Source organism: Saccopteryx bilineata, unplaced genomic scaffold, assembly GCF_036850765.1.
Source record: "Saccopteryx bilineata isolate mSacBil1 unplaced genomic scaffold, mSacBil1_pri_phased_curated manual_scaffold_210, whole genome shotgun sequence".
Classification (NCBI taxonomy): Eukaryota; Metazoa; Chordata; class Mammalia; order Chiroptera; family Emballonuridae; genus Saccopteryx; species Saccopteryx bilineata.
The window spans coordinates 1-12,059 of record NW_027095590.1 but is presented as its reverse complement, the minus strand read 5'-3'; the positions used below and the strand labels follow the sequence as shown (position 1 = coordinate 12,059).

Sequence of the window (12,059 nt, the reverse complement as noted above, 5' to 3'; positions counted from 1 at the left end):
AGAGAAAGAAGGGGGAGGAGCTGGAAGCATCAACTCCCATATGTGCCTTGACCAGGCAAGCCCAGGGTTTCGAACCGGCGACCTCAGCATTTCCAGGTCGACGCTTTATCCACTGCACCACCACAGGTCAGGCAATAACATAAATTCTAATTATACAGAACAGAGCTACAAGGGAAAATGAGCAAATGGATAATCATAAAAGATTTAACCCAACACCTCTCCCCTTCTAGACTGAGCATGCCTCTTTCAGAATTAATAGATTCCTCCTAACCAGACAGTGGTGCAGTGGATATAGAGTCACACTGGGAAGCAGAGGACCCAAGTTTGAATCCTGAGGTCACCATTGTGAGTGCGAGCTCATGAGCTTGAGTGTGTGAGTCATTGGATTGAGCATGGGATGGATTATACACATGACCCCCATGGTCTCTGGCTTGAGCAAGGGGTCACTCTCTCTGCTGGAGTCCTCCTTTCCCCCATTTAAGCACATATGAGAAAGAAGTAAAAATAGTAGAATGGGAAGTCACTGACTGCAGGGACACGAGTTCTAGCACAGTGCCTGGTATATGGTGGGCAGTTTCAAAGGCTTTATGAAAGCATGGCAGGAAGGAAGAAGAAAAACAAGATGAAAAGAAGGGTGATAAAGAAATCCAGGGAGGGAAAGAGGAAGAGAGAAAAAAAAAGAAAAAAGAATCATAGCTAGAGAGAAAAAATGGGAAGGAAAAAAAGAGATTCATCACAATTATACACATTCACATTCTTTGAGATCCAAAGTTGACTATAAAAGTTCTCCGCATTTACCAAGCATTCAGAAAATATTTTTAGAGCATTAAAGAATACATGGATCTTACTGGCTCTACAATGTTGAATTTCTTGGACTCTTGAACTTCCTGGATTTGATAAACATAATCAAGGGATGACTCAAAAAAAATGGGCCTCTCTTTGTCCACCTGCATGTCTACCTGTAGAATGGTAGCAAATGTCACAAATTGGCACTGTCATTCACACAAGTCAGTGCTTATGGAATGAACAGAATGCTGGAGCTAGAGGAGACTTTAGGCACCATGGAGTGATCTGATCCCTTTATTTTACAAATAGGGAACACAAAGCCAAGAGATAAAAAGCTACTAAACAAGACTTCTGGTTTCTGGTCCTACAAGTTAGAAGCTCGACAGTTATCATGCCCATCCTCACAGGAGAAAAAGACTAAACAAGGTGAAAATAAACTACTCCTCCTGGATCCAACAACTAATTGAAGTAAGAGGGAAAACCAATGTCTCAAAAATTGTATAGAAATTTGAATATGGAAAATAAGAATGTATCAGAGCAGAAGCCTGCTGCTGCAGCCAATATCAGATTTTATTTCAGAACTCTCCAGTGGGTCCAACATATGGTACATGTGGACGCTGTACCCATGTACATGTACCCATTCAATGTACCCCTTTGCTTAGAACAATTCCTCCTGAAAGACAACTGAGAAACAATTAAACAGCTTTGACACAACAAGCTAGAGAGAGAGAGAGAGCATAGAGAAGGCTGAGGAACCAGGAGAGGTCTGCAGGAGGTGAAGGAACAGCTCAGGACTGAAGAGACCAGTGAGCACCACTGTGTACACCTCCTGGGCATGTGGATAGAAGACCATAGCTCCATCCAGGCTCTATGATCACCTGCAGGGTGCTGCAGCACATCCACAGCCACCCTCCTGGAGCTAAATACAACAAAATCATGAGGGCAGTGTAGCTTGTATAAAGAGAGCTCCTCTTCCCAGATATCGACCCAGTAGGTAGGTATGGGGAAGTGGCAAAACTTTGTCCACTGAGCTGCATGTGAATGTGGTGCCCCCCACATAGAGAGAGTGCAGAGCTAGCAAAACACTTCAGTACCAGCTCAGGACTATTTGACCAAGAGAATAGTGCAGCGATAGTGGGTTACTACTGGCATTACCCCTCCTGGAAAATATGGAGCTGGCAAATGGTCTATGGTCTGCACACAGGACTCCCTGATCAGAGAAAGTGCAGAGAATGGGGGGTGCTGCTGCACGCACTGGTCGGGCTGCTCTATCCAAAGAAAGCACAAAGCTAGCAAAACCTTGTGGCCCAGTGTGGAGTGAGGGGGGCAATGCTGTGCCTGTGCACAGGGCTGCCAAGCCCCAAGAAGGTGAAGAATGAACAAATTAAGGCTGTGTGTGCACCCAGGCTACCCCACCAGGACAAAGGGTGGATCTAATGGGGGGTGAGATACAAGAAAGCAATCAGGTAACCCAGCGCAGACCGTGCTCTGACAACAGATAATTAAAACAGGACATGCAGAGCACACACCACGCAGCCCCTTTTACACCAGGCAGCCCTGCCCAGATTAAAAGGCAAGGAGGCTCACACACCCCAGGTGGCCCATTCAGAACCCACTCCTTCAGGCCAGGTGACAGACAGGCACTGCATGCACCTCCCCACAACAACAACCAGCAGGCTGAAACTGTTCAACACACAATGTACCTAAGACAACTGTTTCAAGCCTGGGCGAGATGACTATTTCATTCTACTCAAAAGAACAAAACCAGAAAGTCAAACAAAATGGGGAGACAGAAGAATATATACCCCAATGAAGGAACAAGAAAAAAACTCAGGAGAAATGTCCTAATGAAATGGAGATGGGTAATCGAAACAGATAAAAAATTCAAAGCAAACAGTCATAACGATGTTCAATAAACTTCAGAGTAGAATAAAGGAACTCAAGAGAGCGCTTGAACAAGAAAATGTAATAATCTCATCCGGCTTGAGCACGGATTCACTGGCTTGAGCGCAGGATCATAGACATGACCCCGTGGACTGCTGGTTGAGCCTAAAGGACACTGGCTTAAAGCCAAATTGCTGGCTTGAGCAAGGGAGTCACTGACTTGGCTGGAGTCCCCAGTCTGGCCCGTCCTTGCATCCCTGGGGCTAGCCCCACGTGCGCCCAGTGGGCCAAGCGGTCATTCTCAGCGCTGTCTCCCCTGCAGGCACATCGGGGCTGGGCTGGGCTTGCAGGGTGGCTGGAGCATGACACGCATGGGAGCCTTCGCTGAGGCGCTGAGGGAGCAGCGGGGAGGGCGTGGGCTGCGCTGCAGGTGAGTGCAGGGCGGCGGGCTGCGGCAGCCCGGACCCAGCGGGGCAAGGAGCGTTTTTTTCCAGCCGCAGCACAGGGTCACGTGGCCGCGCCTCTCCCCCGCCCCCCAGGCCCCCCGGCGCCTTCAGGGACATCTGCGCCTACATCTCCCGGGAAGGGTGGCCGCCATGGTCGACTGGGAGAAGGCACGCTGCCCCAACGTGGAGAAAAACCTGAACGCACTGCTGCGCAAAGGTGAAGGTGCTCCAGCAGGGAATCGCGGGAGGCATGCGGGTCTGCTAAGGGTCAGGGCTGCTCCTACTAGCGCTTCGCTTTGGGGACCACGATTTTGTTTCTCCCCAGGCCTCAGAGCCCCTAGGCCCGCTTTCCTGGTTCACCGCCAGCAGGCCACCAGACCCCCGGCGGAGGACACTGAGGACTCGCATGAAGAATGAACTCGGAGGCAGCAAGGTGAGGCACCAGCAGGCATGTGCTGCCCATTTGAAATCGACCCAGGGTCAGGTCCCCGGCCTCTCAACAGCTAAGGACGCACAGAACTTAGTTTAGCAAACGAGCAAGATGCAAACAGTGCATTGTGCAGTAAGGGGCGATTTGCTACACTGCTTCCATGTGTAAATAATTACACATATTTATAGATGTGTTCATGAGCAGGAATGGTATAAAAGTATAAAAGCATGTTAGAAATAACTCATTCAGAACACTTCTCATCACAAGAGGAGGAGATAGGTCTGGCCAGTGAGCAGTGCTCCAGGACAGGGCTGCCTGGGCAGCGCTGGCCACATTGCAGACCGGAAAGGATTAATCATGGTGATTAAGGCAGCTGGGGTTGTGGGCCAGGGTAGGGACCATTGTATCAGGCCCTGTGTCAGCCATCTCTTCAGTGTGTCTGGTTTCATGAGGGTGTGGTCAGTAAGGTCCTTCTGCGTTCATGGGTCTAGCATTGAAACACAGCTGAAGTCCAGATGCAATCTCTAACTTGACCCAAATGGTTTCTGTGCTCCACAGACCTGAGGCTCTGTTCCCAAGACTGTTTGATTTGGACCAGAGTCTTATGATTAAGGAAGGACAAGGACGGTTACATGTGTAGACATGAAAGGATAAGAAGGAAAGGAGGCAAGGTGGTCACTGTACCATTAGACTGGACAAGGCCACTCTGAAACAAGAAGACAGAAAGGAGCCCTGGACAAGTTGCTTAATTTGTTAGAGTCATCCCCATACACCAAGTTGTGGGTTTGATGTCCAGTCAGGGCCCATATAAGAATAGACCATTGGAGCCTGACCAGGTGGTAGCACAGAGGATAGAGCATCAGCCTGGGATGATGAGGACCCAGGTTCCAAACCCCAAGGTTGTGGCTTGAGGATGGGTTCACCAGCTTGAGTGTGGGGTCACTGGCTGGAGCATGGGATTATAGATGTGACCCCATGGTCACTGGCTTGAAGCCCAAGGTTGCTGGCTTGAGCCCAAGGTTGCTGGTTTGAACAAGTGGTCACTGACTGAGCTGGAGTCCCTGGTCAAGGCACATCTGAGAATGCAATCAACAAACAACTAAGGTACTGCAGCTATAAGTTGATGCTTCTCATCCCTCTCCCTTCCTGTCTGTCTCTCTAGCTAAAAAAAAAGAAAGAATAATCAACCACTAAATGCATAAATGAGTAGAACAACAAATCAATGTTTCTCTCTCACTCTCTTCCCTCCTCTCTCTCTAAAATCAATAAAAAATGTAATTTATTGATTTTAGAGAGAAGAGTGAGAGAGAGAGAAAGAATGGAAAGGCAGACAGGAGCAGGAACAGCGAGCGTCAACTTGTAGTAGTTGCTTCTTATATGTGTCTTGACCAGGCAAGCCTGGGGTTACAAACTGGTGACCTCAGTGTTCCAGGTCATTGCTTTATCCACTGTGCCACCACAGGTCAGGCAAAAAAATTTTTTTTTGTATTTTTCTGAAGTTGGAAGCGGGGAGGCAGTCAGACAGACTTCCGCATGCACCCGACCGGGATCCACCCGGCATGCCCTACCAGAAGGCGATGCTCTGCCCATATGGGGCATTGCTCTGTTGTGACCAGAGCCATTCTGGCACCTGAGGCAGAGGCCATAGAGCCATCCTCAGTGCCCGGGCCAACTTTGCTCTAGTGGAGCCTTGCCTGTGGGAGGGGAAGAGAGAGACAGAGAGGAAGGAGAGGGGGAGGGGTGGAGAAGCAGATGGGTGCTTCTCCTGTGTGCCCTGGCCGGGAATCGAACTAGGGACTCCTGCACGCCAGACCAATGCTCTACCACTGAGCCAAACGGCCAGGGCAATTTTTTTTAATTTAATAAAAGAAGACAGAAAAGAGAAAGTTTTATGTTAAAGAAATGGATTTTCTGTTCAGTTAAGTGACCTTTATTATATTTTTGACATGAACGGCCAACTTTTTTTCTTTTTCTTTTTTATTTTAGTGAGAGATAGAGAGGGAGGGACAAACAGAGATGGGCTGGCTAAAAGGGAGAGAGATGAGAAGCATCAATTCTTCATTGCAGTTCCTTAGTTGTTCATTGCTTTCTCATATGTGCCTTGACTGGGGGGCCACAGCACAGTGAGTGACCCCTTGCTCAAGCCAGCTACCTTGGACATGAGCCACCAACCATGGGGTCATGCCTATGATCCCTTGCTCAAGCCAGCGACATTGTGCTCAAGCTGGTGAGCATGCACTCAAGACGGATAAGCCCACACTGAAGCCAGCAGCCTAAGGGTTTCAAACCTGGGTCCTCAGCATCACAGTCCATCCTGGAAAAGCAAGACCCTCTGGACATCACTTCAGATTAAAATTGGATAAGAGAAAATCATTTGTAGATTTCAGTTCTTCTGAGTCCTCTAGAAAGGCTAATAAGTATGACCTAGGTATGTGGGGTGGACTTTGGATAGTCCTGGATTTAAGCTCTACTAAACTGAGAGTGAATTTAGAACTGGAGCTTTGGGAAAATCTTAAAAATTCTCTGAGCTCTTGAATGTTAATGTGTAAGGTGAAGATACATGAATGTATTCTTTGACAGTATTCAATTCAATTTATTTCTTTGTGTATGTATTTATTTATTTTTTAGATAAGAGGAGGGGAGATAGTGAAGCTAACCCAGCAACCTCAATTCTCGAGTACTGAGCTGGTTTTTAGCACCTCAGGATGATGTGCTCTAGCTAACCAAGCCATCCTCAGTGCCCAGGGCCAATACTTGAACCAATTGAGCCACTGGCTGCAGGAAAGAAAAGAGAGAGAAAAAGGAGAGGGAGGGGTGGAGAAGGAGATGGTCACTTCTCCTATGTACCCTGACCAGAATCAAACCCGACACATACACTGGGTCAATGATCTATCCACTGAGCCACTGGCTAGGGCTTAAATTCTATGTAAAAGAACTGACACATACACGTTGTCCAATAAATACATCTCTGATAATAGTGACCATATGCTGTTGGTGTTGTATACCAGGCCTTTCCTCAATACCTAACATATACTGTGCCCATAATAAATATTTTATGAATAACTAAAATTTGGGAAGTTAAACCTTATAATGGGAAGATCTAGAAACAAATATTGCATTGGTCATCTGTAGTCAGTGTAAAGGCTTACTATTATAGAGGCTCTCTGAGCCAATACTTGACAAAGGAAAATACCAGAGTATGTAGAAGGACAGGTGATAATTTGATAGGAGGATATTGTGTGTTTTCTGACAAAATAGGGACTAACACTCCAGACTCCACCAAACTCACTCTTCTCCAACTTAGAACTCAGGAGAAAGGAGACTGAAGTAAAGATGTATAGCCTACGAGAAATAAAAGGCCATGTGTACCAAGAGGTCAGCAAGCCCCAGGATGATGACTACCTCTGTAAGTGACCCTCAGAAAGCATGTCGTGTTTTCATACAATAATTTCATCTGGTCATTTGCCCCTTAGAGCATTCTGTTACCCTATGAACATGCACTACATAATTGAGGCTCAATGATGTGAGTGTCTGGGCTTTCTCTGAAGCTCTATATGTCCAGGAACATGCACTACACCTTCCCTAATCCCTGTTGCTCTCACCTCAGATTTTGAGAAGTGTCAGAACTTCTTCATGGACAGTTGTGATGTGCATGGCCCCCCTACATTTGTAAAAGACAGTGCAGTGGATAAGGGGCATCCGAACCATGCAGCCCTCATTCTGCTCCCTGGGTTGAGAATCAGACCATCGGGCATCCCTGAAGCTGGGCTTGGAGTGTGGAATGAGGCATCTGCTCTGCCAGTGGGTCTGCACTTTGGCCCTTATGAGGGCCAGATCACAGAAGATGAAGAGGCAGGCAACAACGGATACTCCTGGCAGGTGAGAAGTATTTACCTCTTCTTCTGTCTTGTGGCTTCCCACATCCCTTCCATGGCTTGGTGGGACCTGCCTTTCTACATGCTAGGACATGGATGGAGAAAATAGCTTTGGGTACTGAGTGGACTTTGCAGACCATGGAGCTCCTGTTGAGAATTACAGGTTAAGTGGGAGCAAAGTGGTACTGACACAAAGGAATGCCTCCTCCCAGCCCTGAGTGGACAGGTCAACTCAGATGTGATGAGTAAGGAAAGTATCATGTGGTCACGAGTGGCAATGCATGCAAGCTGAAAGAGTTTTGTTGAAAGTAGGGGAAAATAATTTCTCTATTACCTCCTCAACTGAAACAAAACCTTTATTTTTTCTTCCTGAAATGCAGATCACCAAAGGGAGAAACTTCTATAAGTATGTGAATGGGAAGGATGAATCCTGGGCCAACTGGATGAGGTACGAACAATAAGTTTCTGGGAGTCACGAGAACACTCATCCCTCTCAGGCCCATACATCTTTCCTTCTCATCATGCCTCCCTCAGTGGTCTCCCTCAATCCTCTGTTCCTCTTTTTTCTCTATGCAGTCCTCTTTCAAAGCAAGAGGTATTTAGAGGAAAAAAGGGGATAAAAATATAGCATATGTCCTCAAAATATAAATCTCTATGATAGACAAAATTTAGACACTGGAGAAAAACTTTGAGGTCCTGGGTTACACTTTAATTGATCTAATGAACATTATTTAAGCCCTTACTATATTCCAGTTTAGATGAAGGTATTACTTAAGCAAGTCATATAACCCATCTTCTTATGGAGAATTACAGACACAGTGAAAGAACTGATTTTACAAATATTTAACTATAATTTTTTTTGAGAAGTGCACAGTGCCAGCATAGTTAAACCAAGGACAGCCTAAACCAGTGGTCAGCAAACTGCAGCTCATGAGCCACATGCAGATCTTTGGCCCTTTGAATGTGGCTCTTCCACAAAATACCATGTGTAGACACTACCTCAATAAGGAATGTACCTACCTATATAGTTTAAGTTTAAAAAATTTGGCTCTCAAAAGAAATTTCAGTCATTGTATTGTTGGTACTTGTCTCTGCTGACTAATGAGTTTGCCAACCACTGGCCTAAACCTGTGAGGGCAGCAAATTATCCCAGTCTCCCTTCTAACTAGAACTGAGTTCTGAATCCTGCAGAAAAATGATCATGGGCCACTTTCCTGAGGGGATCTTTTATCAAGAGCTAGAGAATGTGAATAAGCTATTATTGTTCTTTATGATTTTGCTAAGAAAAAGAGACCTCCATGTCCTGGCTGATTGGCTCAATGGCACAACATCAGCCTGGCCTGTGGAAGTCCAGAGTTTGATTCCCAGCCAGGACACACAGAAGCACTCATCTGCTTATCCACTATTTCCCCTCTCCATTTTCTCTGTATCTCTCTTCTTCTCCCACAGCCAAGGCTCTATTGGAGAAAAGTTGGCCCCGGCTCTGAGGATGGCTCCACGACCTCCACCTCAGGTGCTAGAATGGCTTTGGTTGCAACAGAGCAAAGCCCCAGATGAGCAGAGCATCGCCCCTTAATGAGCATGCTGGGCGGATCCTGGTCAGGTGCATGCGGGAGTCTGTCTGCCTCCCTGCTTCTCACTTCTGGGTTGGGGGGAGACCTCCAGGTTCTTATGGGAACCTGGTAGAGTCCTCAAATGCTATGAGGAGAATGGAGAAAGGCCTCTTAAGAAAAGATGGACTTGGGCTGAGTATTGAATGATGTAAACTAATCTAGAGACAGATTTCCAACATCAAGTAGCAAGTTCTGTGATATAAAACGGAACCTTATTTAGTTTAAAGAAGCAAGAGGTCACTAGGTTTTATGGACAATCAGGGTGAAGGTGACATCTGGACTTGGCTTTGAAACATGGTATTAGGCAGGATGAGCACTGTAAGCAGGACCTGGAGATAGAAAGTCATATGACATTGTGAGAGGCTCAGACATTGAACAGAAGGCTCTCTGGGAGCACTGTGGGAGTGGGTGACATCAGAGCCTGAGTGTCAGGTGCAGAGCTGGACATGGATCTGAGAGATAGTAGGAACTCATCACATGTGGGTTTCTTTTCTTTCACCTACCTCAATCCCAGGTATGTGAACTGTGCCTGGGATGATGAAGAGCAGAACCTGGTGGCCTTTCAGTATCACAGGCAGATTTTCTACCAAACCTGCCAGGTCATCAGGCCAGACTGTGAGCTGCTAGTCTGGTATGGTGATGAGTTTGGCCAGAAGCTGGGCATCAAGTGCAGCAGCAAGTGGAAGAGAGAGCTCACAGCAGCTAGAGGTGGGCACAACCATTATTCAAAATGGAAAGAAAAGAGAGAACTCACCTTGGCAATTTTCATGGTACACTCTAAAGTCAGTAAGATTTCAAATCAGATGCTTCAGAAATGAAGGATTCATTTCATATGCCTTTGATTCTTAGGAAAAATCTTTATATTTTTTACATTTGATTTATTTTTTTAAGTGAGAGTAGGGGAGATAGACAGACTCCTTCATGTTCCCTGAAAAGGATCCAGCTAGCAACTCCAGTCTGAGGTCCATGCTCAGACTAGCCAAACTATGTTCAGTGCCAGAGGTCAACACTTGACCCAACTGAGTTATTGGGCTGATGCTTGAACCAGTTGAAGCACTGGTTCTGAAAGAGGAAGAGAGAGAGAAGGGAGAGAGGGAGGGGAAGAGAAACAGATAGTCACTTCTCATTTGTGCCCTGACCGGAGATTGAACCTGGGACTTCTACATGCCAGACCAACACTCTGTCCACTGAGCAAACTGGCCAGAGCCTATTTTCTGAGGACCACCCATGTTTAGCATACAGGGTAAGAGAAGAAGTTGAATAGATGCCCAGCAGCCTGCAAATGCAGTGCTGTGATTAAGCTGAGACACTGGGGACCTTCCTGAATGAGGTGGGACAATGGTGCTGTTCTCAGCTATAGGGTGTCTCATTCTCTAAGATTTTCTTTGTTAATTTTTTGAAAATACACTTCAGTGGGGATTCCTCTCAGAGATTATTTCATCTCTAAGTGAGAGAGGATGGTTGATTAGCTGGAGAGGGATAGGAGTCAGGCATGTAAGAAGTATGGTTGGGGCCCTGGCTGGTTGGCTCAGTCAGTTACAGCATCATCCTGTAATACCAAGGTTGAACCCGGGTAAAGACACATACAAGAAATGACCAATGACTGCATGTCTAGGTAGAAAAATGAATAAATGCCTATTTCTCTCTCTCTCTCTTTCTCCTTTTTCTTCTACTTTTTCTTCCTCCTTTCTTTGTCTCTCTCAAATTAATCAATTTTTTAAAAATATGGTTGGGGAAATATTTTGAAACAGGACTTTCCATTGTATATAAAATGGGCTGACACTAAATGAAATCAAGTATGAATATTTGGTGTGAGGCTTGAGGAAGGATATTTTCAGTTTATCATCTGTGGGAAACTATGAGGGAAGCAATTCCTAATTGGGGCCAATGGTCTTTCTAAACAACTGTGTTCAAAACAACTGTGTTAAAAGCTACATGACCTATACAAGAAAGGTCAGCATTGTTCCACCCATACAAGTGGTGAAACAAACCCTGATGCTACTTGACAGTCCCTCATATGGCAGTGCATAGAAAGGACCCTTGATATGGGCTTTCTGGATTTTTAAAGAAGATATAGTACGCCTGACCTGTGGTGGCGCAGTGGATAAAGCGTCGACCTGGAAATGCTGAGGTTGCCGGTTCGAAAACCTGGGCTTGCCTGGTCAAGGCACATATGGGAGTTGATGCTTCCAGCTCCTCCCCCCTTCTCTCTCTCTGTTTATCTCTCTCCCTCTCTCTCTCCTCTCTAAAAAAATGAATAAATAATAAATAAATAAAATTAAAAAAAAGAAGATATAGTACATAAAAATTAAAAGATAAAACAGACTGTAAAGAAACACTTTGTGGGAGGCAGAGATTATACTATCAACCCCATAAGAATGACTCGTGGGAGAAGTCTTAACAGCAGACAAAACATATGACCCATACAGCCTTATCAACCTCTACCCTGACCAAAATTTACTCTTTCAGCAGAACCAAAGCCAGAGATACAACCATGTCCTTCCTGCTCCCTGGTCTTCTCCAGTCAGGAATTCCTCACCCAACATGTGGGATGCAGTCACCCCCATGAGATTCTCCCAGGAACATCTACAAGAAAACAGTTTCAATCAGAGGATCCCTGCCCAGAGGATCCAAATCAGCAGCAACAACATACTGATACACACAACTGAGATGACAATGTTGAAGGTCAAGAGGTCAAAGAAAAGTCCAGACCTTTGCTTAAAAGTACCAGGCATTGGAGGATTTCAAGTGCCTTTTTCAAACCTCCTTATGGACACTTGGGAAGCTCTAGGGAGCAAGAGAGAATGATGCAGGAAGTGCCCAGCATAGGCCAGGAAGTAAACTCAGTGTAGACAAGCAAAGTATCTATGGGAGTAGGAATGTCAAGAATTGTAGCTATCAAGTATGGAGAGTGTGGGCAAGGCTTTGATGATAAGTCACATATTCACAGACACCACAGGGCACACTTAGAGGAGAAGCCCTATGTTTGCAGGGAGTGTGAACGAGGCTTTACATGGAAGTCAAA

General features: G+C 45.9%; 1 protein-coding gene across 2 annotated transcripts; it reads left to right on the top strand.

Annotated features, from left to right (window-relative positions):
* Positions 1-3,265: 3,265 nt before the first annotated feature.
* On the top strand, positions 3,266-11,768 carry LOC136318418 (histone-lysine N-methyltransferase PRDM9-like). Of its 2 annotated transcripts, XM_066250731.1 has the most exons (7): positions 3,266-3,339; positions 3,442-3,549; positions 6,851-6,952; positions 7,154-7,425; positions 7,802-7,869; positions 9,549-9,742; positions 11,507-11,768. In XM_066250731.1, exons 3-7 carry the CDS (start codon positions 6,880-6,882, stop codon positions 11,701-11,703), a joined length of 804 nt encoding a protein of 267 aa, XP_066106828.1. In that variant the 5' UTR covers positions 3,266-3,339; positions 3,442-3,549; positions 6,851-6,879; the 3' UTR covers positions 11,704-11,768. The 2 variants fall into 2 exon arrangements, with proteins under 2 accessions (XP_066106828.1, XP_066106829.1); XM_066250732.1 differs by lacking the exon at positions 6,851-6,952 and having other exon boundaries at positions 3,266-3,549.
* Positions 11,769-12,059: the final 291 nt, after the last annotated feature.